Source organism: Phascolarctos cinereus, unplaced genomic scaffold (genome assembly GCF_003287225.1).
Source record: "Phascolarctos cinereus isolate Bilbo 61053 unplaced genomic scaffold, phaCin_HiC Scaffold_726;HRSCAF=1367, whole genome shotgun sequence".
Taxonomy (NCBI): domain Eukaryota; kingdom Metazoa; phylum Chordata; class Mammalia; order Diprotodontia; family Phascolarctidae; genus Phascolarctos; species Phascolarctos cinereus.
Genome location: NW_027556098.1, coordinates 412,572,877 through 412,599,557, shown reverse-complemented (window position 1 = coordinate 412,599,557; position 26,681 = coordinate 412,572,877). Strand labels below are relative to the sequence as shown.

The 26,681-nt window shown below is 58.5% G+C and overlaps 1 protein-coding gene and 1 long non-coding RNA gene across 4 annotated transcripts; one reads left to right on the top strand and one right to left on the bottom strand.

Moving 5' to 3' along the window:
• Positions 1 to 25,991, top strand: CLPTM1 (CLPTM1 regulator of GABA type A receptor forward trafficking). Of its 3 annotated transcripts, XM_078145876.1 has the most exons (16): positions 1 to 28; positions 2,583 to 2,682; positions 3,134 to 3,176; positions 5,104 to 5,216; positions 11,932 to 12,055; positions 12,775 to 12,933; positions 15,877 to 15,994; positions 16,687 to 16,772; positions 20,565 to 20,685; positions 21,305 to 21,549; positions 22,198 to 22,291; positions 22,688 to 22,878; positions 23,147 to 23,242; positions 23,482 to 23,617; positions 24,524 to 24,691; positions 25,376 to 25,991. In XM_078145876.1, the coding sequence occupies exons 2-16, from the start codon at positions 2,639 to 2,641 to the stop codon at positions 25,576 to 25,578; spliced, it is 1,941 nt and encodes a 646-aa protein (XP_078002002.1). In that variant the 5' UTR covers positions 1 to 28; positions 2,583 to 2,638; the 3' UTR covers positions 25,579 to 25,991. The 3 variants fall into 3 exon arrangements, with proteins under 3 accessions (XP_078002002.1, XP_020858995.1, XP_020858991.1); XM_021003332.2 differs by lacking the exon at positions 1 to 28 and having other exon boundaries at positions 2,528 to 2,682; XM_021003336.2 differs by lacking the exons at positions 1 to 28; positions 2,583 to 2,682; positions 3,134 to 3,176 and adding an exon at positions 565 to 678.
• Positions 18,216 to 26,624, bottom strand: LOC144454265 (uncharacterized). Its single transcript, XR_013482613.1, has 2 exons — positions 26,445 to 26,624; positions 18,216 to 22,845 (listed from the first exon to the last, which is right to left on the bottom strand). It is a non-coding gene; the product is annotated as an uncharacterized LOC144454265 (long non-coding RNA).
• Positions 26,625 to 26,681: the final 57 nt, after the last annotated feature.

The following is a 26,681-nucleotide window of genomic DNA, read 5'->3' as shown; positions in this document are numbered from 1 at the left end:
GTGGCCGCGAAGGGACTAAACGTCTGGGGTATGGGAGAGGAATCGCGACGAGGGAAAATGGTCGTGACCAACGGCGGGGGCGTAGCTCAGGACGAGTTGGACGGTGGCTGAGGAGGGACCTGGCCATCGGGAGGGTGGGCCGCGGTTCTCGCAGGAAGGGAGCGGGGGTGCGGCAGATGGGCAGGTTAGAGGCTGGGGCCCGGGAAAGGATCTGCCCCCTTCCCGGGGGCGGGGAAGGAGGCGGGGAGCGCGACTGGCAACGGTCGGGGGCGTGGCGGGGGGGGAGGCCGCGGACGGTGGCCGGGTAGGGTGAGGAGCCGTTGGCAGGACGAGAGAAAACCGGGTGTCGGAAATGAGGGGTCGGCGCAAGGGCGCCTGACAACGGGGGACTCGGGTGGCGGCCGGCAGCGGCCTTGGCCCCGGGTGCCGGGGAGTGGCCTGCGAAGAGAACGCGCTCGCGTTGGGCGGCGGGACTCGGAGCCGGGTACGGTGGCCCGTTGGAGCTCACTACGGGTGCCGGCAGTCCCCGGGCTGTTCTCGCGAGAGCGGGCGGGGCGGGGCGGGGCCTGTGTGGGGGCGGGGACACGGAGCAGGAAGATGGCGGCTGCGCAGGAGGCAGACGGGAGCCGGAGCGAAGTGGCTGCCGCGGCGACAGTAACCGGAGGCGGCTCCGGGCAGGTAGGCGGCCGGGCCAGCGGACGGGAGGAGAGCAGACGGTCCTGGCAGCGGCGGCTCGGCCCGGCGCGGCTCAGCGCGGCCTCCCCGGCGGGACCCTTCCCGCGGAGGCCCCTCCGACCCCCTCCCGGGGCGGGCCCCCCACTCCCCCGCTGCGCCGCGGGGTCCCTCCCTCCCGCCCGGCTGCGGCTCCCACCTGCTTCCCGCCCCAGGCCGGCTCCTGATCGTCCCGAGCCGTCCTGCCCGAGGGTTTCCGTGGCTTTCCGCCCCCGCCGCCCCCCATTTGCCTCGCGGTCCCCTCCCCCTCCCAGGGTGCTGCTGCCCACTAGGGGAGGGGGCTCCTTTTCTCGAAAAATTTCTCCGTCCCTTCGTCTCCTCAGGCCTAGGCAGCCCCTGACCCCAAGAAAGCCCCCAGCCCTCCCTCGATCTCCCTCCGCCGTCCCCCTCCCGATCTGCTGATTTATCCCGGCGGGTCCGGCCTTGTGTCTGCGCCGCCCCCGGAGCACGTGTGATGACTGGACACACGGGGAGGGCGACAGTGGCCGGCAGATAGGTGGACAGACGGACTGAGGGACGGACAGAGCTCCCTGCGAGCCTGTTTGCCCCGTACTGCAGGCGTTCACAGATGAAGAAACTGAGGCCCGGAGGGGTCAGCGGTGAGGGTAGCTCCGGGCTCGCCCTGGTTCAAAGTCCAGCATTCCTCCCCGTGGCTCCCTCCCTCTGCCCGGCGTCTCCTACTAGACTCTGCCCCGGCCCGCTGCGGCTGAGGCTTGCCTCCTTCCCATCCCCCATGTCTTCCACGGGGTCTTCTCTGCCCCCCCCCACAGGCTTCCCAGGTGGGATAGATGCCCTGGGGGCACCCTGGGCCCCTTCTCAGATCCCTGCCTTTCTCTCCCACTCGCCCTCCTGCTGGACCATCGTCCTGGGGTATCTTCCCTGGTTGCGGGGTTCCTACCGAAAGCCAATCTTGATCCCGGCCCTGGGAGGCCTTCCTGAAGTACTCTCTGTGATGCCCCCTCCAAGTAACACAGTTTTGCAGCTGCTCCCACCCCACCACACTCGCACCCTCATCTGTAGGAGCCCAGCTCCCCCCTTTGCCGAGACTTTTTGCCCCTATTTTAAAGGCTGGGGATTCCCCCGCTTCCCCCTTTCTCCCTGGTGAGTGAGGTCCTGCCCTAGTGAAGACAGGCTGCTCCATCGTGGTTCCCAGCCACGTGGGGATGGAGGGTCCCTAGGGCTGAGGCCCTGGCTGCATTTAGAACTGGGGGGGACTTTTGGTATTTTTCTGCCCCCTCGATTTACAGTTGGGGGAAACTGAGGTCTAGAGTGAAGAGCACACTTGGCTAAGGGCATCTCTGGTATCAGTGACTTTTTCCGATCTCAGGTCCTGTGTGTTTGCTCATGTTGTTCTGCCTTGTGACAGCCAGCCAAGCTTAGCTGACCCTAAGCCCTGTGGGTCCAGCTCTGTGCAGGAGGGCTCAGTCCATGCCCAAACAGGAGGGCGCAGTTGCCTGTCTGGAGAGACAGAGACTGGGGGTGGGGATGTGGGGAGGGATGGATGGAGAGAGACAAGGGGAGACAGGAGGGAGAACACAGATCTCCTAGGGCCTGAGTTGGGCCTTGGAAGAGGGGGGAGGATACTGGTGTCGGGAAGAAGGGGGACCTTGGGGTCAAGCCTTGTCAAGGGGAGGAGCAAGGCTTTGGAATCCTCGAATGCCAGGTTGATGAATGTCATCGGAATCGTGTGGGTTCAGATCAGCCAGGGCAGCTTCCTGAAGCAGGGCAGAAGTTGGGTTATTATCAGGGGCCTTGGGAAGGGCAGGGGGACTAACATGGGGCATCAGGAGGGTGCTGGTTTGGAGCTGCCATGGCCTGGACTGGTCAGGGCTCTCTTCTTGGCATCCAAGGCACCTGCCACCCCAGTCCCAGAAACCAGCAGTCATGCCTTAGAAGATGCCTTGAGATGCCTCTGTGTGGAGTGCTCTTTGACGGAAAAGCCTGGGCCAGGTGTGGTGGAGTGGACATGGCCCTGGACTGAGCTGGGTGGTTGTGGACAAATGAGTCAGTGACATGCTGGGGTTGCAACTGCTTGTGCTGCAAAGGCAGGGGGGTCCTGCGGTGCTCCCAGGGGGCTGGGAAGGAGGAAGGAGCTGGAGAAAGGAGATGTTCCTCCCCCTCCCCCAGCTGCCTGCAGTCCAGCCTTGGCGTGTGACACGTGGGGAAGCAGGCCCCGAAAGCTGGAGGGACTTGCCCAAGGTCATAAGCCTCATGCTGCCCCCACCTCTAGGCCAGGCACCTCACTCTACCCATAGGGAGACTGAGGCCTAGAGAGTGCCCTGCCCAGGGTCCGCAAGTGAGTGAGTTGGTCCTGAACGCAGGCTCTCCCCTCCATTCCTGGTGGCTCTAGCAGTGACCTGGAGAGTGTGAATCATCTGCCTTTCTCTGTTCTGACACGCAGGAGGGGAAGCGGGAAGCCCCAAGGACCTGCCCTATGGGCAAAGGTGACCGGGACTCTTGCTTTTGTGGGGAGGTAGACTCAGACAACAGGCAGACAGTGAGGTGCCCAGGGCCAGTGCTGAGGGATCTGGGGGGAGAGAAGAGCCCTGGAGGCTGGGACAGGTAGACATCACTTTCTGAATGGGCTGCGATCTCAAATCTGGCAAAAGCTCCAGGGAGACAATCCTGGGGCCTGGGGGGGCCTGGGAGGAGGTGGGTACCCTGGCCTGTTTAAGACCACAGCCTTCCCTCCAGCCCAGAAATAACAAAGCATCATGGGAGCAGAATGCAGGGTGGTGACAGCTGTGGGTGTGTCAGGCGGGGGCAGGAGGAGGAAGAGGGCTGGGCCCGAGGGTCTGAGAGGGGCTGTGCTCCTGCCCCTCCCCAGCTGGTCTGCAAGGGAATGCCCTCCCTCAGGTTTCTCTGGACAACGGGAAAGGATTTTCTTCTGGACAATTTTGTTTTTGAAATTTCAGTTTGGGAACAGTTTTTCAAATGTCACTGAATAAGAGAAAGAGCAGATGAGGGTTAGGAAGCCAGGATTCAGTCCCAGGCTGTACTGATGACTGGGTGGGTAACCTTGCACCAATCCCCACCTTCCTCTGGGCCTCAGTGGGTCTGACCGACAAAGGACAGCTTCGACCTGTTGTAAGCATGAAGATCATGATCACCCAGCTTGTGCAGCCCAGACACCAGGCTAGCCTGGGGAGGCCTCAGCACGTCTTGGGCTCCTTAGTCTCGAATTCACGTCCTGGCTGGGTGACCTTGAGAAAGTCATTTCCCTTCACACTTGGCTTTGGCCCTCTGGGTTAAGGGAGAGGCAGGCTGACTGATCTCTCTCCCAGGAGCCCAGCCATGTTCCTCCCCACCATGCTGTGGCTCTGGGTGGCCACTGGCCCTGCCCCAGGCTCCTGGAGCGGTGAGCCTGCTTTGGGCCTGCTTGTGGTGGGGATGCCACCTGGAGCAGCATTGGTCCAGCCGGGGAGGGAGCCTCTGGGACGTGTTCAAGGTCACAAGAAGTGGCTGGGTGTCATGGCGCACAGGTCAGCCCTTCCACTTTACATGGCAGGGCACTGTGGTAGCGCAGCAGTGGCAGTGGTATTGGCAGGGCTTTGAGGCCCTTCCCCGCCCTAGGCCTCAGTTTTTACATCTGTAAAATGAGAGGCTAGAGGCTCTCTAAATCCTGTGAGCCTGAGACCACAGAAAGGAACTGGTCAAGGTCACCCTGCTGGGCCGCCAGAATGTCCATGGGGCTGGGGCGGAAGGGGCAGGGGCTCCCTCCAGGTCACTGGGGGAGTAGGGCAGAGACAGATCTGCCGCCTTCCCATGAATTGCATTAATGAAAAGGGCCCAAGGTGGTGGTGATTGATTGTCCCCGAGCTACAGAGCCTTGGGAGATGCCTGGGGCCCCTCCCCTCTGGCAGACGAGAGCTGGGGGAGGGGTGGAAGCAGTGCTGGCCAGTGGAAGGGGGGGCCCCACCTGGCCCTAGAGAGCTCAGGCTTCAGCCACCCAGCTGAAGAAGACCCAGGCGAGTCTTCTGTGCTCCTGGTGCCTCAGTTTCCTTAGCTGTAAGATGCAGATAGTGATAATGAGAGGTAAATAGCTTCCCTGCAGATAACTCTGGTCCGGAGGTTTTGTCCTTAAGCTTCTGGTTCTGTTCTGTTCGCTGCCCTCCTAACCAGAGGCAGAGGCAGGAACGCCCCAACACATGCAGCCCCAACGAGGTGCTTCCCCTCTCAGCACTCTGGTCCTCTTGGAGAGCACGCAGGCACTGACCCACGCTGGCAGGCCTTTCTTAGGCCTCTGCTTGCTAATGCAGGGGGTTGTCTAGAGAAGGACAGATAGAGGATCACAGCCCTTGGCCAGGGCCCATGGGGAGGCTGGCTGGGGCACCTCAGGCCAAAGCTGCCTTTCCATCCTGATCCCCACAGGTGACCAGCAATGGCAGTGTTGGAGGAGACACACCCACAGAGACCCAGCAACAGAACCGAGCCCCGCAGGCCGCTCCGAATGCCTGGCAGGTCATCAAAGGCGTGCTGTTCAGGTAAGGAGCCCCCTGGCTGCTTGAGCCAGCTTCCCGGAGCCCAGCAGCTGCCTCAGCAGTGATTGTCTGGAACGGTGTGACAGGACCTCGCGCCCTCTTGTGGGGTCCCACCGCCCCCCCACAAAGCTGGTCTCACCTCTCCTCCCTGTGACCACCTCCAGGCAGCTGGCCTGCGTCATGCCCATAGCGGTGCTATGGCCCCTCAGCTTCCCTCACCAGAGGTGGGGCCAAGCTGCACATGGGCTTCCAGCTGGTGCTTTGGCTGCGCAGTGCCCAGGGCGACTCCGCCTCCATTGCTTCAGGTGCTTGGCCTGGATTAGCGCTGGCCCAAGGGGCCTAGCATTTTTAACACCTCGTCCCCATCTTGATGGGCTGTTTGCAGTCTTTAGTGTCCTTGTCTAGGCATTCGCCCACCTCGCATGGTCTAGCCAGTCAGCAAGGGTGTTACTGGTGCCTGCTCTGTGCCAGAGCAGCCCCTGCTCTCACGGAGCTCGCAGGGAGTCCAGAAGGGCTTCTTGTAGGAGGTGGTGCCAGGGCCCAGGCCTGAAGGAAAGGCTGGATTCCTTGTGAGGAGAGAGATGGAGAAGCCTCCTCTGACTGGGAGGGTGGCCAGGGCCCAGCTGGTGAGGAGCCTGTGGTGGTGCTGTTGGTCCTGGAGGTGATAGGGAGCCATTGCAGTTCCAAGTTGTGCTGTGGGCTTCTTCTCAGAATAAATAACCTCGTGAAGAACTGAAGGAAGAGAGGCTGGGGCAGGGCCAGAATCCCTGACCCAGAGACCAGGAGGCGCGCAGGAGTGTATCAGTCCTGGTGGGAGGGCATGAGGACCCATGTTAAGGCATGACCCTGGGTGGAGGAGGAGCAGACAGGCAGCCTGCGTGGTGTGGTGTGGAGACCAGGGCCAAGACCTGCCCGCGTGGGGGGTCTCTGGCCGATGCCCCCAAGGCCGCCATCCTCAAGGTTGAGGGAGGGATGGGGGGGCCCCCAGGAGCTCTTGGGAAAACAAGACTGGGTGTCTTTGGGTGAGGCCAGGTTAGCCCAGATCTCTAAAAGGAGCTAAGGCAACGTGTGTGCACTCATCTGCAAAGAGTGTCAAAGCCAGGCTTGGAGAGGACCTAGTGTGTTGAGTCACAAAGTGTTGGAAACAGGCGGATCCTGGGCTCCAGATGGGTCCTTAGGGAACACCTTGCCCTGGCCCCCTTTGGGGGTTTTTGGAAGCTGAGGCCTGGAGCACGGCCCTGGCCCGATCTGGGATTGCCCACATCCCTTGACCAGAGCAGGGGCCTTATGTAGGACGGTCGCGCCAGGCGCAGTCTGCAGCTGCCTTGGGGTCTGGCTCCATCCCCTCGGACAGGCCAGGAGAGCCCGAGGGGCAGCACAGGCCCAGACTCCGGGTCAGCCCTCCCCTAGGGTCTTTCCTCTTCTGTCACATGCGAGGGCTGGGCTTGGCCAGCTCTACGCCCTGTTCCTTGGAGTGGGCAGGACCTCCTCCTGGAGCTGCCTCCCGCCTCTTACTGGGCACTGCCCTGTGCATGCCACCAGGCCAGAGGGAGCGTTTGTGGAGCACGCAAGGAGTGCCAAGGTTCCAGGTGACTTTCGGAACCAGCCCCCTCATTTGGGGCAGCTGGGGATCGCAGAGGGGAGAGCGTGGTTTCTTAAGGAACACCTGAAGGGGCAGCTAGGTGGCACAGTGGATAGAGCACCAGCCCTGAAATCAGGAGGACCTGAGTTCAAGTCCGGCCTCAGACCAAACACTTGACACTTACTAGCTGTGTGACCCTGGGCAAGTCACTTAACCCTGATTGCCTCACCAAAAAGAAAAAAAAAGGAGCCCCTGGTGCAGTTCTCACATGGTACAGAAGATTTATAGAGCACCTCCTCATTTAATCCTCAGCCCTGAGAGGGAGGGGGTGAAATGATTCCTGTTTAACAGATGAGGAAACTGAGGCAGGCGGCTGTGAAGTGACTTGCCCAGGGTCACACAGCTTGCAAGTGTGGGAGGCTGGTTTTGGACTCAGGGCTTCTTGATCCCAGGCCTGGCACTCTGACAAGGGCATGAGGACTCAGGGAAAAGACTTGGAGGCTCGTGGCAGCTCCAGTGGGGCCTTGGCTCTCTCCATCGCCTTCCATGATGCCATGGCCGAGGAGCAGAGGTAGCTCAGGCCCACCTGCACCTCTTTCCTCCTCTTGAACGCAAAGGGAGCAGCCTGTGATGGGCAGGGGCAGTCCTGGGCTGGCCTCCATCGCCAGCCTGAAGAGTGAGCAGGTGCCCCCGCTTCTTTCTGTAAAATCTTGGGCGGGTCCTGCTTCCAGATTCCCGGTGAAGTTCTCAGTTGTCAGATTCAGTCAGTACTTACTGAGAGGCCCCAGTGGAGAGCCCTCAGTGTGCAAGGCCTCTAGCAGGGAGAGCCTCCGGCGTGGGGGGCCCGCAGGGTGTGGGGCCCCATGCTTTTGGCAGTGGCTCATGGTTCCTGTCCTCCGGGAGCTTACATCTAATGGGGGGAGAAGACAGACAGGGATAAGGGTCAGAGCTAGCATCCCATGCCATGTCACCTTGGATCACGTGAGAGATGCCCTCAGAGGCTGCCAGGCTGGACAGCTGGGGATGGGGGTGGGGCAAGGGGGGGTGGTCAGCAGGGCAGCTGGAAAGCCTTGTGAGCAGTCATTACAATAGTCTAGCAGGCAGGACAGAGGGGGCAGAGGGGAAATTCAGCCGAGCCCTGTGATGGGCACCCATGATACAGAGGAGAGCCCCACTTAGGGGCAAAGTTGTGGACAAATTGAAAAGCCAGTGCTGTGGGGAATTTGAGGGGCGAGAGATCCCTCTTGCTTGGAGTAGAGGGTGGGTTAAGAAAGGCTGCCCAAATGGGAAAGCATCAGAGCTGGGCCGTGAAGGAAGGAGGAGACTGGGGGGGGGCCCAGGGTGGTGAGGAATCTAGTACCTGACAAAAAGTGATGGGCGTGAAGGCTGAAAAGGTTAAAAAGACATGCTCCCCTGGGGACCATCCCCCCCAGGGCTTGGCCTGCACTGTCTCCAGGCTCCAGTGTCCTGGGCTTCTGGCTTTTCCCATCTCTGCCTGTAACCCTGGAGGGTCCTCTCACCCACCACACCTCAGGTTTTTCCATCTGCCCCCTGTCCCTTGGCCACCCTCGGTCTTTAAGAGGATGCTCTGGGGCCCAGCCCTTGGCAGGGCCTGGTTTCTCTGGACCTTATGGGTGTTTAGGGAAAAGTACTGGGGGAGATGTCACTGTCTTCCTCTCCCCATCTTTCTCCTTCCCTCCTCTCCTCAACTTTCTCTTTCCTCCTCTCTCTACTTTCAGGGTCAGCCATCCACAATGGAACAGACTCATCCAGCTTCTCGTTTTATAGAGAAGGAAGGTTAAGTGATTTGCCTGAGGTTATCTCACCCATAAATGGCAGAGGCAGGATTTGCACTCAGGCCCTCACAGCTCTTTGACCTGTACACCTCCTCAGATTGGAGGGGTGGTTGGGGCACCGCCCCAGAGGACTGGGTGAGGCTACCGTGCAGAGTGAGGCAGTTAGGGCCTCCCCCAGGATCGGCCAGCTGCCAGGCTGGGCCCTCCTGAGGCCACGGTCACCAGAAAGCTCCCCCTGAGCGGTAGAGCACCTCGTAAGGCCTGTGGGGATGAGGCGTGAGGCGAGGCAGGGAGACCATCTCTGGACTGGTTCTCTTGAGGCCCCTGGGCCCCCAGCAAGCTGGTAGGTGGCAGCAGAGTCAGGGTTTGAGGCCAGGTATCTTGTCACTCTGCAGGGAGGTCCTGGGCTGTGGCCAGCACTGCCTGTGGCCTCTGCAGTCAACCAGCCATTGCTTTCCCTTGTTTAGTACCGGGCCCTGGGGAGCCGAGGCAGGATCAGAACCCAGCACGCTGCTCCAGCCCCCACACTGACTTCCTCCCTGCCCTCAAGTCTACATTCTTTTTTTAAACAATTCTTTCTCTTTTTTTCCCAAAGCAAAGGCATTTAATGAAATAGCATAGTAAGAAATGTAACAATACGACATCCCCCCCCCAAACTGGGACATCCTCTCTCACAGATACGCCCTCAGCAGAAAGAGCAGACACATGCAGGGGTAGTGAACAAGAACGCTTCTGGAGGAGCACGCAATGGAGTTTGTTTTCTTTCTCATTGGGGTGGGAGAGGGGGAGGGAAAGAATTTGGAACTGAAAAGATCGAGAAGGTCTCTGTGCTTTACAGAAATAAATGGTTTTTAGGAGTTTTGGAATGATCCTGCCATTCTGGAGAGCAATCTGGGGCTATGCCCAAAGGGCTGTAAAATGTGCACACCCTTTGACCCAGCAGTAGCACTTCTAAGTCTGTATCCCAAAGAGGATCTGCACTTGCAGAGAGGCATACCACAGGGCCAGGGCACACGTGTAGGAAGCACATGAGGCAGGGTGCACGCCCACTAATGCTAAAGAGATGATGACATCTTCGGTCAATGCCATCACACTGCTTCTGTTGCTCCTGCTCCCTTCTGTGGCTTCCCATTGGGCATTGTTGTTTGTCTTTCCATCTCGAAGAGGACCATGACGTCAGGGAGGTGATGCCATGACTTGTAAGTGTATTGGAGTTAAGTGAGGCAGGGCTGTGCAGGGTCACCAGCCTCACTCTCCCCTCCAGAGCCATCTGGGTCCAGTGGCGAGAAATAGATGAGGACAACTGGAGATGCAGTGGGGACCTTGGCTTTTTTAAGTTAAGGCCTTTAACAGGTCCCAGTCTGACTGACGCAATACCCATTCAGTGATTAAGGCAGAGAATGGCCTTGTTGTTGGCCAGACAGTGAGAGCCAGAGCGATTCAGGTTAAGGCTTCTCGGTGTTGTTTGTTCTTCACACTTTTTTTTTCAATAATTAATGTTTAGTTTTCAACACCCAGTTCCATAAGATTTTGAGTTTTGAATTTTCTCCCCCTCCCTTCCCTTCCCCCTCCTCAAGACAGCGTGCAATCTGATATAGGCTGTACTTATACATGCACATTAAGCCTGTTTTCACATTAGTCATGACGTAAAGAAGAATTAGAACCAATGAGAGAAACCATAAGAAAAAAGAAACAAAACAAAACAATAAGAGAAAAGAGGAGCAAATAGTCCGCTCCATCTGCATTCAGACTCTGGGGTTCTTTCTTTGAATGTGGATAGCATTTTCCATTGTGTGTCTTTTGGAGATGTCTTAGATCCTTGCATTGCTGAGAAGAGCTAAGTCTATCCAAGTTAGTCATGGAACAGTGTTGCTGTTACTGTGTGCAGTGTTCTCCTGGTTCTGCTCACTTCACTCAACATCAGTTCATGTAAGTCTTTCCAGGTTTTTCTGAAGTCTGCCTGCTCATCTTTTCTTTTTTTTGTTTATTACTTTTTTTTTTTTTGGCTAGGCAGTAGAGTTAGGTGACTTGCCCAGGGTCACACAGCTAGTGAGTGTTATGTGTCTGATGCCGAATTTGAACTCAAGGCCTCCTGAATCCAGAGCCTGTGCTCTATCCACTGCACCACCTAGCTGCCCCCTGCTCGTCATTTCTCATAGCACAATAGTATTTCATTACATTCATATATCACAACTTGCTCAGCCGTTCCCCAATTGACGGGCATCCTCTCAATTTCCAATTCTTGGCCACCACAGAAAGAGCTGCTATGAATTTTTGTACATGTGGGTCCTTTTCCCATTTGTATGATCTCTTTGGGTTACAGACTTAGAAGTGCTACTGCTGGGTCAAAGGGTGTGCACATTTTACAGCCCTTTGGACAAAGCCCCAGATTGCTCTCCAGAATGGCAGGATCATTTCAAAACTCCTAAAAGTTGTTTATTTCTTTAAAGCACAGAGACTTTTTCATTCTTTTCAGTTCCAAATTCTTTCCCTCCCCCTCTCCCACCCCAATGAGAAGACAAGAAAGCAAACTCTATCACAAATACGTATAGTTGTGCAAAACAGGTTAGTCATGTTCAGAGCTTGTGTTCTGATGGGGGAAGCATCATGCCTGGCTAGGGAGAGAGGGAGGCAGACAGACAGACTGTGTGGGACCCAGACCAGCAGAGCCAAAGGAGCCTTGGCGGGGAAGGCCTCAGGCAGACATGGTGCTTGGGCAGAGTTTGGAGGAGCCAGGCCTCCAGGGGGACAGGAGCAGGGAGACTGTGGTGGCCGTCCGCTGAGGGAGAAAGGGAGGGGAATGGAGGGGGTGAGGGCTGCCGGGAGGAACTGAGGCCAACACCGGGAGCTCCAGGGTCATTTCGAGGCCTCGTGCACCCTTGGCCTTTTGGCTGAGATGGGCCCCTGGGGTTTTGGTGACCTGACTCCAGATTCTCAGATTCAGAGGGTGAGAGGTGGAAGAGATTGTCTTGTCTGACCCTCTGAGGCCCAGAGATGCTGAGTGATTGCCTGTGGTCACACAGTGCAGAGGTGGTGATTGATGGTAGCACTTTGCCAGGTAGTGTGGGATAGTGCCGGGAGAGTGGATGTTGGGCCACTCAGTGGCTATGCCTCCAGGCGGCTGCCCTCCACACCCCCTCTCTCTGTCAGTGACCTCTCCTCACCCTACTGGTGAGAGCCTGTGGCACCGTGAAGGTGGGACAGAAGTGACTAATCCAGGCCTTGCTGGCCCCCCTGCCCCTTATAGCTGGCACGTGACTCCCAATGCTCTGCCTGACACAACAGGCCCTCCTGGCATTCACAGCCGTTCATCCCCTCTTCTCCTCTCTCACACCTGCAGGATCTTCATCATCTGGGCCATCAGCTGTTGGTTTCGTCGTGGGCCGGCACCGCAGGACCCAGCCAGCCCTGGGGGAGCCCCCCGGGTGCCCAGCCGAAACCTCTTCCCAAAAGACACTTTAATGGTAAGAGTGTGGGGAGTGGGAAGGCAGCGGGGGCCAGGCTGGGACAAGCCTGTGGTGGGCGTGGACAGGCTGCAGGATGGTGGGGCCTCATGCCTGCTTGGCGCAGTTACCTTGGCTGGAAGGCCCCCTCGCCCGCTGGGGAGGCTCAGGGGAGGGATCAGGCTCCATTCCCCTCTCCATCTCCCTCGAAGGTGGCTCTCAGAAGGTTGTGAAGGAACCTAGAGATTGAGTTCAGTTCAGCAAATCCTCATCCTCATTGTGCCGGGCCTTGGGGTCAGAAGTACAGTCTCTGTCCTTGGGTGGGCAGCGCCATTCCCATGGATTGGCAAATACAGGAGGGAGAATGGTAGTAAGAGTGGGAAGCTTCAGGGGGGTTAGGCGGAGAAGGCTCCCAGCAGGTGGGCCAGGGGACCAGAGCCCTGTGGCCTGGGAAGGGAGGCCATGCTGCAGAGTCTGCAGGGGCTCAGACCGGCCCCTGGGAGAGGTGAGGAGGGCCCAGCCTGAGCAAGGTGGGAGCCTGGGAGTGGAGAGGAGGCCTGGGGCACTCCCTGAGAGTCAGGAAGACACAGGAGCCCGGGGGGCTGCGGACAGCACTGGGGGGAAGGGGAGGCCTTTGCCCCCTCCATCCTCCCGTCCACAGCCAGCCTGGGCGAGCCCTCGAGCTCCTCCTCGGCGTCGTGGGGGGCAGAGAGGCTGCACTGAGGCCCCTCTCCCCACAGAACCTGCACGTTTACATCTCCGAGCATGAGCACTTTACAGACTTCAATACAACCTCAGCGCTGTTCTGGGAGCAGCAAGACCTCGTCTACGGGGACTGGACCAGCGGTGAGAACGCGGACGGCTGCTACGAGCATTATGCCGAGCTGGACATCCCGCCGGTGAGAGGGGGCCTGGTCCCTCAGTTCAGCTCAGTAGACACTTGCCTAGTTGGGGCAGAGAAGGGGCCAGCCTGCATTGGAAGGACAGACTCCACTAGTCACATTGGAGACCCAGTCTCTACCTCGATAGAACACTTAAAAGTGGCCAAGCCCTGTGAGTACATGGACATGGTTGGGTTTGGCCAAGTTAGGAGCATTGATGAAGCACCTACTGTGTGCCAGGCATCATGCTAAGGGCTGGGGATTATAAATAGGCAGAAGTGTAGTGCCTGGGGCAGCAAGGGCGCCATAGTGCACAGGGCCCTGGGCCCAGAGTCAGGAAAGCTCATCTCTCAGTTCAAATCTGGCCTCAGACACTCACTAGCTGGGTGACCCTGGGCAAGTCACTGTACCCTGTTTGCCTCAGTTTCCTCATCTGAAAATGAGCTGGAGAAGAAATGGCAACGCACTCCAGCATCTCTGCCAAGAAAACCCCAGAGAGGCTCACGGCTACATGACTAAGCAGAAGTAACAGAAAGGAGTGCCTTCCCTGATGGAGGGGCAGCGTCTACAGATAGGGTCATTAGCGGAGGGAGGAGAGGCTTCTTGTAGAAGGGAGCCAGGGAGGTCCAGGAAGGGGGCACAGCCAGGGCAAAGGCAAGGAGGGGGTAGGTGGTGGCTGGAACAGCCGGAGGAGGTTGGAGCCGCTCAATCCCATGGTACGTTGGGGATGTAAGGTGTAAGAAGATTGGAAAAGTAGGGGAAGGGGCATAAAGGCTCCCTCGGAGCCAAAGGGTAGTAGGTCCTTGGTCGCAGGGTAGTAGGGAGCCACGGCAGTTGATAGAATAAGACTGGGGGTAACAGGGGAGGGGTCGGACCTCCACTTTAGGAAGGTCAAATGACAGCTGAGTCGGGGGTGGGCCAGAGTCTGGAGAGCCTCGGACAGGGACAACAGAGAGCAGTCTCCTGAAATGGTCCAGGCGTGGTGTGAGGAGGAGTGGTCAGGGAGGTGGGGGAGAGCCAGGAGAGAGGGACGGGGACAGCAAAAGGCCGCTGACTGGACAACCAAGAGCCCATTGCTCAGTTTGGAGGGAGCAGCTCCTGTGGGATGATGGGATCAGGAGCTGGACGGCAGAGAAGAGGGGAGAGGGCAGCAGGTGGAGGCTCTGACTGTAGGCACCTGGTGAAGGGAGTGAGAGACACAGGCCCTGGGTGTGTCTGGGAGCAGGAGGCAGGAGCCAGCGGGCAGGTGAGTGGAAGAGGGGCTGAGGCAGCTTCTCAGCTGAGGGCAGGGGTGCCAAGGAAGCAAGGGGGCGAGGCAGCAAGGCTGGGGCACGAGGCCACAGCACCACGACTTAGGTCTGGACCCCGTCAGGACGGCTGCGTGCTCTCCTCCACCTTTGTTTAGCTGTGCGTGTAGGAGGGAGGGAGCCGAATTTGGACTGGATCCCAGGCTGGGTGTTGGCTGGGTGAGGGTCTCAGTTGCCAGGCCAGGCTAGAGTGGAGCTGGTTCACTGAGAGGTCAAGATGGGGCAGAGAGAAGAGCGTAGCAGGGGCGGGGTGAGGCCCCTGGGGGCTGGAGGCCCAGGCACTTTCAGGTTTTCAAAGCATTTTACAAATCTTCCCTGATGTGGTCCACCAGAACACCCTGCAAGGGAGTAGGTGCTGTTGTGATCTTCATTTTACAGATGAGGCAGCTGAGGCCAGCTGAAGTTAAGGGACTTGCCCAGGGGCACATAACTAGTAAGTGTGTGGGGCTAGATTTGAACTCAGGACTTCCTGCCTTCAGGTTTGGTTTTGAGTGTGTGAGGGAGCTGTGGATTGACAGACGTTGTGATCAGATAACAGGGTCCAGGCGGAGTGTTGAGGGGTGCCTGCTCTGATGCAGTACCCAGGACCGTTTCTGCCTCCGGGAGGTTTTTAGTCAATTGGTCCTGGATCCCTGGGACTCAGGAAAGCAAACAGCGGGGCTAAGGAGAGGGCGCCATATAGGGGACAATAGTGCTTTGGTGTGGGGACATTGGGGGCTCCTCAGAGGCCTCAGCGTGTACGCCTGGAGAAAGGGAGGGGCGTTTGTGAATCAGGAGTGGCGGGATCCCTGGAAGCTGGGGACCTGAGGGGATCCTGCCTCTGACCGGGGACAAGCTCCTTCCCCTCTCTGCCCTCCTGGAAAAGGGTGGACGTGGACTCAGTGCCCTCAAGGGTTCTTTCCAGCCCAGCCTGTGATTCTGGAGGGGGGGGGCGCTGACCCAAGGGGCGGGCATGGGCGTTGAGCCAATGGAGAGAACCCTGGCTGCAGGGGAGGTGAGAGTGGGAGCATGTAAAAGATGGCTCTCGTCATCAGGAGCCACGTCAGGCCCTTTAGAAACAGGGGAGGGTTTGCAGGGAAGATGAGAAAGCTCAGCTTGAGTGGGGCCCCCCGAGTCCCGTGCTCCTCCCGAGCCCACGGGCCCGCTTGGTCACGCAAGTCACACTGAGCATGTGGTGCTCTGGAGGAGGCCCAGCGCGGTGGGCGATCAGCATTCAAGCCAGCGGTCTCTCTGCTTGGCCGTGCCAAGGGGGCCACTCGGGCTCCTGTGAATAACACCAGTCAGGTTGGCCTGGCCGGCCTGAAGAGGCTGCGGAGGCTGCTGAGCCTTGGGGGGCAGTGTGCCCCCATTTGTCCTGTGGGTAGGCCGTGGCTGCAGAGCCTTGCAGGGTGCCCGGCGTGTACTGTCCATCTCTCATCCCCAGACCAAGCCACAGAGTCCGGCCATGCTTATTGTCCCTGTTTTATAGGTGAAGACACAAGCTCAGATAGGTCAAGGGGCTTGCCTCGTGTCACCCAGCAAGGGACTGGGACCCTGACCCGGAGCTGCTGACATCCAGTCTAGTAGGACCTGAAAGAAGAGTCCACAGTGTGCGAGTGGGAGGAGGTGGTTCTGGGGGTCCTCATCACCTGCCCTCTGTCCATCCGTTTTCCAGAGTGTGCAGCAGAACGGCTCCATGTACATCCATGTGTACTTCACCAAGAGTGGCTTCCACCCAGACCCCAAACAGAAGGCTTTGTACAGGCGGCTGGCCACTGTGCATACGTCACGAAGTAAGGCTCCATGTGACCCGGCCCCCAAGCTCCTGACAGCCAAGCTGAGGGAATACGGGGGGCGGGGGATGCTGTCCTGGACCCCAGTCCCCATCGGCTCCAGCCTGGGTTGGGGCCAAGCCCCCTAGCCATCAGGACAAATGCCTTCCTCCTCCATCCAAAGAGAGCCCTGGCTGTGTCCTGGGAGGGGAGATGAGCCCCAGAAACCTCTAGCACAGCCCTGCCCAGTGTTGGGGAGCCCAAGGGGAAGTGGGCCAGCGGGCCCCCATCTGAGAAGGCTGCCAGAGGGTGGCTCTGCTACTTGAGGGAAAGACCATGGGGCACAGCGCAGTTCAGCCGATGTCTGCGAAGCAGTCGGCTGGGGTGGATGCTGATGTCAGGCACCGGCGGCCTCGAATGTCAGTCACGCCGAGGAGTTAGGAGAATGCCCTATGCATGACGAGGAGCCAGGCTGACGGGGGAGGAGGGCAGGAGGCTGGGGTCCAGCTGGGGTCACAAGACAGCTTCTGAAGGCTCCTCCCCTCCTGACGAGGACAGGAAGGAGAAGGCTGGCGCCAAATCCGTGGGCCTCGGGATTCGCGGTGTTGGTGGGCAGATCTGCCCTGGGGATGCAGCGGGCAGCGTGCCACGCGGCAGACCCAGACGTCCTGCCGCCCTCACGCTCCGCTTCCTCCTCCCTCTCTGCCTCTCAGTGATCAACAAGTATAAACGGAGACGATTTCAGAAGACGAAGAACCTGCTGACGGGCGAGACGGAAGCTGACCCTGAGATGATCAAGGTGATCCAGGGAGGAGGGACATGTGGGGGGTCCAGCTTCTGCTCCCGGGCCTCCCCCAGGGACAGTGAGGATGCGGGAGTCCACTCTCCGCGGCTCCCGCCCTCTCCAGGCCCTGACCTCTTGTGGTCTGAGGGCAGGCCAGGAGCATGGCGCAAGATGGCGCCTCTCGCTCCCCAGGGGCGTCCTCACAGAATCCCTGAGGAGAAGGGGCTCATTTGGTTCTTTCTGTGCAATGGGGGGAGGTGACACTGTGAAGTCATGCCACCCAGCCTTGCCGAGGGGAGGCAGGAGGATGGAGCAGGGGCAGCCAGGCCCGTGGTTGAACAAAGCACTGCCCCCTCTCCTGCCTCCTCTGCGCCTTGGTGTCCCTCTTTGTCACTTGCAGCCTTTGCTCTTCCTTCAGTCCTCTGGCCCATGCAGGACAAAGCAAATCTTTCTCATCCGAGACAGTCTTGAGTATGTCTGCTGCCCAGAACTGAGCTCAGTCTCCCAGTGTGGCTCTGGTCAGTCCTGGTCTCTGGAACTTTCATCCCTGCTGGCTGACCTTCCTTTGGAGTTGGAGGCCATGGCATCTGCTCCAGCCTCTGGGCCCCAGGAGCTGGTAGAGTCCCTAGCATTCTTCTCCCCCTCCTCTCTCCCTTGAAGGCCTGGGGCTCTCGGCTTCTCAGCCTGAGCAGGCAGCTGCCACTGAGGAGGTGGCTCCACTGAGCACCTTAGTGGAGATAAGATGGACCTTATGTACAGAAAGGCTAAGGAAGGGATCTAGGAGTGGCCAGGTAGTCTGAGGGGACTGTGAAGTCATAGATTGCCCAGGACCTAGACCACCAGGCCAAGGGAGAATGGAGCCTAGATAGGATTAAAGATGGGAAGTGGCTGGGGCTATAGGGAGGTAAGACATTGGTGGGCTAGGAGCCCAGAATTGGGAGATTGGGTGTAGGAACAGCCTGTTGATAGGATTATACCTTCAGAGGCTTCCTTGATCAAGTAAGAGAAGTCAAGGACAGTCCAAGGGTTTTGTAGGGCCTGTAGACAAATGGGGGCCAAATTAGAACAAACATCTCTGACTGGGCCTATACCTCATCATTCCCCCGCCTCAAACGAGTGGAACCCAAATTCTTTTTGGGGTAAAGGGCAAAGGTCTTGGCTTCTGAAACTGCTTCCTGCTGGCAAAGGGTCCCGTTCAAGGGGTCATACTTCAGAACACAGCTGACGCCAGGTGCAGTAGACTAGAGACCTTGGACTCGATCAGAGGTTGGTATGTTTCCTCTGGAAGTTGATGGCTCCAAAGCTTCCAGTCTTAACTGGAGAAGAGCTTGGGACTAGGCAGTTTTTCTTGCTCAGGGAGCCATATGTTGAGGTCTAGAGGTTTAGGGGTGCTGGGACTCCAAAATATCAAGAGCAAGAGACTCAGGTCCTGCCTGAAAGAATTCGACCCAAGCCTCCTTTCAGCCAGAGACAAGGTTTATTTATTAAAGATCCACCATATTGGCCAGACTCATAAGGAATCTGAACATTTGTGGGCTATCGGCTAGGTTCTTAAGGAATCTGAGCCTGCCCCTTATTCTTTTGTTTTTTAATTTTTTATTAGTTTATTTTAATTTATCAACAATCACTTCCATAAGCTTTTGAGTTTAAAATTTTTCTCCCCCGCCGTCCCCAAGATGGTGCGCAATCTGATATAGGCTTTACAGATAGAATCCTATTAGGTATATTTTCACATTAGTGATGTTGTAAGGAAGAATTAGGACCAATAGGAAAAACCACAAAAAAAAAATAGCAAAATGTGTGCTTTGATCTGCATTCAGACTCCGTAGTAGTTCTTTCTTTGGATGTGGATAGCATTTTCCGTCATGAGGCTTTTGGAGATGTCTGAGATCCTTGCATTGCTGAGAGAGATTAAGTCTGTCAAAGTCAGTCATTGTACAACGTGGCTGTTACTGTGTACAACGTTCTCCTGGTTCTGCTCACTTCACTCAGTATCAGTCCATACAAGTCTTCCCAGGTGTTTCTGAAGTCCCCCTGCTCATCATTTCTCATAGCACAATAGTATTCCATCACATTCATATACCACAGCTTGCTCAGCCATTCCCCACTGGATGGGCATCCCCCCCGATTTCCAATTCTTGGCCCCCACACAAAGAGCTGCTCTAAATGTCTCTGTATATGTGGGCCCTTTTCTGCCCCTTATTCTTAAGAGAGTGACCTGGGCACACCAAGGTTCATTGCCTGCTGGGGGGGGAGACTTGCCCTCTTCCTGGCCCTGAGGCCTACTCTGCCTTCCATGCTGGATACTACCACTGCTATACAAGTGTTAGTAGTTAGTATTACAGTTGTTACTGGGGCACTGGGGAGCCACTGAAAGCTCTGGAACAGGGAGGTGACAGGCTTTCAGAATGGCCCCGGATTGGAGAGGGCAGAGGGTGCAGTCAAGGAGCAGGTCAGTGCAGAACTTGGAAGAACAGTGAGATAAATGGCTGTGAGGTCTGTCAGGAGGATAGCTGGCACCACTAGGCTTTGTGGTTTACATTAACAATGAAGAAAACTCTGAATTTCACCTAGAGGTTAGTAGGAATAGACAAGGTTTTTTTTCCTATCTAAGCGCATGGACCCTCTGAAATTCCCAGTAAGACTTGCATCCTCCTCTCTCAGGTGAAGTGGCCCTGCTCTGGAGATAGCATCAGTGGGACTTGGGAGTCCCTGGGGAGAGGGAGGGGTCAGAGACAGCTCTGAGATAGAAATGTGGATGACCAGGGAGGCCGTGAGAGGGGCAGCTGCAGGGGAAAGCCAAGGGGAACCCGAGACAGGCGCTGGAGGGAGGGAACTGGACAGTTGGATTATGGCCCAGGGAGTCTGGCTTAACCCAGGGGAACCAGGAGAGAAGATGTAGAGACAGAGGCTCAGCACAGAGCCCTAGGGGCCCTGACACCCCTGGGGACGAGGGGAACAGACCCGCACAAGGGGCCACAGGGAAGGAACGATCAGATGCTGAGAAGGGCTAGCCAGGGGGCCGGTGAGGGTGTGATTGGGAGCTGTTGGGTGCAGAGAGACTTGGAGGGAAAAGGCCCACTCATCTGCCCGCTGGCTCCTGCCTCCTGCTCCCAGACACACCCAGGGCCTGTGTCTCTCACTCCCTTCACCAGGTGCCTACAGTCAGAGCCTCCACCTGCTGCCCTCTCCCCTCTTCTCTGCCGTCCAGCTCCTGATCCCATCATCCCACAGGAGCTGCTCCCTCCAAACTGAGCAATGGGTTCTTGGTTGTCCAGTCAGCGGCCTTTTGCTGTCCCCCGTCCCTCTCTCCTGGCTCTCCCCCCACCTCCCTGACCACTCCTCCTCACACCACGCCTGGACCATTTCAGGAGCCTGCTCTCTGGCCCCCCTCCCCACTCAGTTAATTGTGACCACAAGAAAGTCCACTGCCTCCTCAGAGGCTGAAGCTGGGGGCAGGGATGGGGAAAGGGGCAATAGATTTTGAGGGGCAGGACAGAGGAGTCAGTTATTATCTGCCCAGGTGGTGATTGGAGGCTCGAGGAGAGAGGTTTGCAGTGACCGCCGGGCAGGCCCTGGACGGGAGTTTGTCGGAGGCGACAGAGGAGGAAAGGCCTCCCGGGCAGCGGCCAGAGCTCACGAATGATAGCACCGGCCGCTCGCATTTCTCTCACGAGGGCTTTGTGGACTAGGAAGCACGTGGTGCGCTTGGGCTCTGCCCAGTAGGAAGGGCCCAGAGAGTTCGGAGCGGCTGTGCAGCCTGGGCCTTCCTCCAGCTCAGCCTTCCCTGTACTCTTGCCCCCCCAGCGAGCAGAAGACTTTGGCCCAGTGGAGGTCATCTCCCATTGGCACCCCAACCTCACCATCAACATTGTGGATGACCACACGCCCTGGGTGAAGGGCAGCGTGCCTCCACCACTGGACCAGTGTAAGCATCCCTCCTCCCCTGGACCCACAGCCTCCCTCTGTCTCCCCTCTCTCTGCCTGTCCTCCCTGAGGCAGCCAGCCCCAAAGTTGACATTCCCTTTGCCACCTCTGTGGTTTCCGTTTCCACGTCGGCGGGTCCCTTCTGCTGCCCCTGTCATTTCCCTGGGGGCTGCTCGGGGGGCCTCAGGAGCCTGCCTCGGAGGCCCCCCGGGTCTCTCCTCCCCTCTTTGTGCCCCTCATCAGAACCTTGAAACTTTGATATTGGAATAAGATGGATGGTCGTCTGCAGAGGGGCGCTGTGGTCTCATGGATAGATCACTGGTCTCAGAGCCTGTCTCCGACCCATACTGCCGGTGTGACCCTGAGCAAGTCGCTGCTCCCCTCGGCACTCCAGGCAGCTCCCTGGAGAAGGTGCCCAGCCATGTGTTAGTCGGGACTTGGTTATAGCTGCCAGTGAAATTGCAGGTCCCCAGCCTCCCCCTTTTTGTTGGTGAGGCCTCTTCATTTTATCCTCAGGCCACCTCACCACTCACCTGCCCTTTTGGCCACCTCAGGCTGCCCTTGTTGCCGCAGGCCCGGGCCTTCCCTGACCGGCCCTGTCCTGCCCTGCCCCCCTGCAGATGTGCAGTTTGACGCAGTGAGTGGGGATTACTACCCCATCATCTACTTCAACGACTACTGGAACCTGCAGAGGGACTATTACCCCATTAACGAGACGCTGGCCAGCCTGCCCCTGCGCCTCTCCTTCTGCCCCCTGTCCCTGTGGCGCTGGCAGCTCTATGCGGCCCAGAGCACCCGCTCGCCCTGGAACTTCCTGGGAGAGGACCTGTACGAGCAGTCGGATGAGGAGCAGGACTCGGTCAAGGTGAGCGCGCAGGGCCAGGGGAGGGGAGGAGGATGAGGCCGGACGACCGCCCGGGCCACCTCCACCACGGTGAGGCTGCGTGACGCTGGGCAAGTCACCTCGCCTCGCCTCTGTTTGCCTCAGTTTCCCCCATGTAAAATGGGGATAACAGGGTTGTTGTGAAGATTAAATGACATGTTTATAAAGTGCTCAGCACAGTGCCTGGCACTTAAGAAATGCTTGTTTCCTTCCCTTCTTCCCTCCCTCTCGTCCTCTACCAAATGAGAGGGGTTAGGGTGACCTGATCCCGAAGCTGAGAGTCCTTCTGTTAAGCCTCTGACTGGAGGGCTGGGCCTGGCGGACACAGCCTAGGGGAACGCAGCCCGAGGCGCTTGGGTCGGGCCTGCTGCCTTGATGTCCCCCTCCTCAGGTTTCCTCTCATCCCTCCCTGATTTTTGTCTTGTCAGTGTGTGTCTTCTGGGCTCGGGACCTGGGTCCCAGGGGAGCAGAAGCAGGGGTAGCGCCTCAGATTCCTTCCTGACAGTCCCTGTGGGGCAAGGGCCCGTCTGTTGCTGATGAGGAGCCCACGAGACAGTCTTGGAGCCCCAGAGAGGAAGAAATGGGAAGAGTCCTCAATCCCATTGACCCTGTGTGTCACTACCCTCCTAGGTGGCCCTGCTGGAGACCAACCCCTACCTGCTGGCCCTCACCATCATTGTCTCCATCGTACATAGCGTCTTCGAGTTCCTGGCCTTCAAGAATGGTAGGAGTCCTTTGGGTTGGGACGGGGCTGGAGACCAGAGACCCTCCAGCCTGGAGGAAGCCGCTGCCTACACGACCCCCCAAAAAGAGTAGTGGGGTGGCTTCCCGGCCGGCTGGAGGTTGGTCAGGGCAGTCCCCAGAGGGTGGGGCAACAGGCGGGCACTTCCAGGCAGAGAGCAGACAAGGCTCCGCCCCTACCCAGGCTTCAGGGGATCAGGGAATCAGCTGCCTGAGCCAAGGGGAACTCCAGGGCCCTGGGTCTGACAGGAGAGGGTCCCAGCACCAGGGGGAGCCTCAGAGCTTCCATCCTGGAGGAGGGCCCAGTGTATGAGGGGACACAGGGCCCTGAGCTGGAGATGTGCCCCCCCCAACCCCCTCCTCCATCCTGGGCTCACAGACATCCAGTTTTGGAACAGCCGGCAGTCCCTGGAGGGCCTCTCGGTCCGTTCGGTCTTCTTTGGTGTGTTCCAGTCTCTCGTGGTACTTCTCTATATCCTTGACAATGAGACCAACTTTGTGGTCCAGGTCAGCGTCTTCATCGGCGTCCTGATTGACCTGTGGAAGATAACCAAGGTCATGGATGTCCGGGTAAGGGTCCCTGCCCTGCTGGGGAGAGTGCTGACCCCCGACTCCTAGCCCTCCCCCCTCCCTGATGACCCCCCCCCGACTCCCAGCCCCCAGTGTAGGACCAGGGAGTTTCCAGAACCACACCACACCACACCCCGCCCCCCAGGATTGGGGATTTTTTGGTACCAGAGGAGCCCCTTGGAGTATGGCAAACAGAGGGGCATTGGGACTGATCCTCAGAGAGGAGAGCCCTCCTCCCTCTGCTCAGTCCTCTTTCCCTCACTTGTAGCTGGACCGAGAGCACAAGGTGGCTGGTGTATTCCCCCGCCTGACCTTTAAGGATAAATCTACATATATAGAGTCCTCCACCAAAATTTATGATGATGTGAGTGTGGGGTGCAGGGCCCTGGGGTGAAGACAAGGTTGGGGGCGGGGAGGAGGAGGGCTGTGAGAGACTGTGGGGAGACCTGCGGGCAGATTGGGGTGTGCCAAGAAGCTCAAAGTCCTTGTGTGTTACCTGGGAAGTCCCTCGGGCAGGACCAGAAAGCCAGGAAGGCAGTGTGGGTGTGAGAGAGGAGGGCGCTGAGGCCAGGCCCCCAGCAGCCGCCCTCGCCCCCTCTGCAGATGGCGTTCAGGTACCTGTCCTGGATCCTGTTTCCCCTCCTGGGCTGCTATGCTGTGTACAGCCTCCTGTACATGGAGCACAAGGGCTGGTACTCCTGGGTGCTCAGCATGCTCTACGGCTTCTTGCTAACCTTTGGTGAGTGGTGGGTGGCCCCATCCTGCCTCCTCCAGTCCCCCCCTCCTCACGGCCAGCACGGGCTCGCAGCCCTTCTCCCAGAGTAGGGAGGAGAGACCCTGGGGATGTGCCAACCCTGCTAGGGGCTCTGGGCGGGCCCGGGCCTTTCTTGGGCTCAGACCCAGTGACCTCTGCGGACCCTCTGGCCTCTGGAGCCTGTCATCCTTTTGTCCACAAGGCAGAGCGGACAGAGCTCTGAGAAGGCCTGACTTCTCCCCCACCACCGTCCATACACGTGCACGTGGGGACGCAGGGCCCAGGCAGCCCTGCCCACACTGAGGGGTATCTGAGGCCCCACCAGGACCAGGCACAGGAGGCCCAGCTGCTAATTGCTGCCCTAGATCCAAACACTTTCCCTTTTGCAGCTCTGAAGTTTTGGGGTCCCCCCGAGATCAGAGGCTGGAGGGGTGAACTGTGCTGGAGGAAGGACCCAGGGATGGGGAAAGGGCCTTGCAGCTAAAGGAGGAGAATGGGGGAGACCGTGGGTCCCTCCTGACCTTGTATGGACCCCTCTGGCCACATCCGCTCAACCGAGCCAGCCCTGTGTCTTTCCCCCCAGTGTGATAGCCGGAGCACTTTGTGGGGGCGGTGGAGGGGTCCTGAAGCCCTTGCTACAATCTCAGTTTTGCCCCTCACCTGATACAGCCCACCAGACAAGACATTGGCCCCAGCCTCAGTTTCTCCATCTGTAAAATGTAGACGTTGGCCTTGTTGGCCTCTGAGGTCATAGAATCGCCTGTTTAGATCTAGAAAGGCCTTCAGAGGCTGTCTGGTCTAACCCAGGAATACTAGAGATGAGGAAACTGAGGCCCTTTCCCAAGTTCCCCCGGCAGTGCTTTCACCTGCCCTCTTTGCATCCATCCCCAGGCTTCATCACGATGACTCCCCAGCTCTTTATCAATTATAAGCTGAAGTCGGTGGCCCACCTGCCCTGGCGCATGCTGACTTACAAAGCCCTCAACACTTTCATTGATGACTTGTTTGCCTTTGTCATCAAGATGCCCGTGATGTACCGGATTGGCTGTCTTCGGGATGGTGAGCCAAGGGTGGGGGGGCGGGGCACAGCCCCGTGGGGCCTGGAGGGATGGGGAAGGTGGGGGCACAGCCCTGGGCCAGGCCCTGGGGCAGCTCCTCAGACTAACAGGAGTCCTGGTGGAGGGAGGGAGAGACAGGCAAGGTGGGTGGGTAGCCAGGAGGAGCCAAGACCCCTGAGGGAACAGGATTCTGGTCACATATAGCTTAGCTGGAATTCAGTTCAATAAACATTTCCTAAACACCTGATGTGCCCCAACACTGGACTAGGAACAAGTCTGAAGAACAGCCTCCTCATGAGGCAAAGGCCGTCCTCTGGAGGGGGCGGCCTCCCCAGGGGAGCCTGCTCTTCTGAGGTACTTGGGAACCACAGCTCCAAGGTCTCTTAAAGGCATCGAGGAGAGGGGTCTACCTCGAAGGCAATGGCCAAGCACCTGGGTTCAAATCCTGCCTTAGTCACTTCATAGTGGTGTGACCTCGTTCAAGTTACTTTTCTGGGTCTCAGTTTCCTTCTCTGTAAAATGAGGAAGGCCTCCGAAGGTCCTTCCATCTCCCTGATCCTCATGAAGAAGCCAAGAGTAGCCTCGGGCCACTAAGGAAGCTGTCGTGGCTGAGGGTGGAAGGAGGGCAGCTTGACCAGCTTGACCAGCTCAGCCCCTCACTCGTCTCTCTCCTCCGCTTTTCCAGACGTGGTTTTCTTCATCTACCTTTATCAGCGATGGATATATCGGGTGGATCCCACACGGGTGAACGAGTTTGGCATGAGTGGGGAGGCGCAGACAGCTGTGGCAGCCCTGACGCCGCCAGCAGCCCCCAGTGGCGATGGCCCCCTCTCTGGACGGGACCAGGGGCCCGCCCCCAAACCGGCAGAGGACAAGAAGAAGGATTAGTCTCTTTCCCCTGGTTTCCCTGGCCACCAACATTCTTCCTGTTCCCCCCCCCCCAGCTCACTGTGACCCCCATCTCCCCTGCCCTGGACAGACGGGGAGGGAGGGAGCTGGCAGGGGGCGGGGGAACGCTCCCCTGTTGTGATATGGGGGGAGAAGGCAGAGGAGGGTTGGGAAGGCCAATGTTGGGGGCGTGGGAAGCAGGGCGCTCCCTGCCTGTCTGTCCCTATGTGGGTTCCAGCGCCATCTGTAATCATTGTAAGCCATCGCATCATGGCGGGGAGGTGGGGTGGGAGGGGGCTGAGGCCCCAGAGCTCTCCCTCTCAACCCCTAGATCCATCTCTCATCCCTTCCCACGTCCCTCCTCCCCCAACACAGACTCTGGATTTAATAAATTCATATGGGTGTTTAACTTATGCCCTGGCACATCGTCGGTCCTCCTTCCACTGATGGCCGTTGCCCCGGGCTCTGGGGCTGCAGGACAGTTCCCTGGAGCTCCCCTCTGCCCGCCGGCCCTGGCTTTTATCACGGCCTTCCCCTTCCTGCCGGGTCACGTATTCTGAGCTTGGGCCATCCTGGGCCACAGGGGTGCCTCCAGAGGGGTGGGGGGCAGAGGGGCAGAACCCGCTTAGGGCCGGGGCTCCCCTCTCCTGGAAGGGCAGTGGCCACCCCCAGCCCTGCTCCCCCAAATAGGTCCTGGTTCCTGGGCGAGTGTGACCCTTCTAGAACTCCTTCCATGACTATGTCCCCCTAGAATCCTAGGTTTCCTCTCCTGCCATTCTTTAGGGGCCCGTGCCTGTACCCACGCTTTCGCTCCCATCTCCCCTCGAGACCACTCGTTGGCATCGTCGTCCCCCACCGCCAATTACCCTTCCTCCAGCAAGAGTAGAGAAGGAAGAGCTCCAGCGTTGGATTTCCAGCACCGGGATCCCCAGGGTCAGGCCCCGCCCCACTTCCCGGCCGGCTCCGCCCCCGGCCCAGGCGGGCCGGCGTGAGGTCACGTGGTGCGCGGGGGTTTCCCCGCTCCACCCGCCGTGACGTCATGGGCCAGGCTAGGCCAATGGGGGCGGCGGACTGCGCAGCGCCGGGGAATTCCGCGGCCCCGC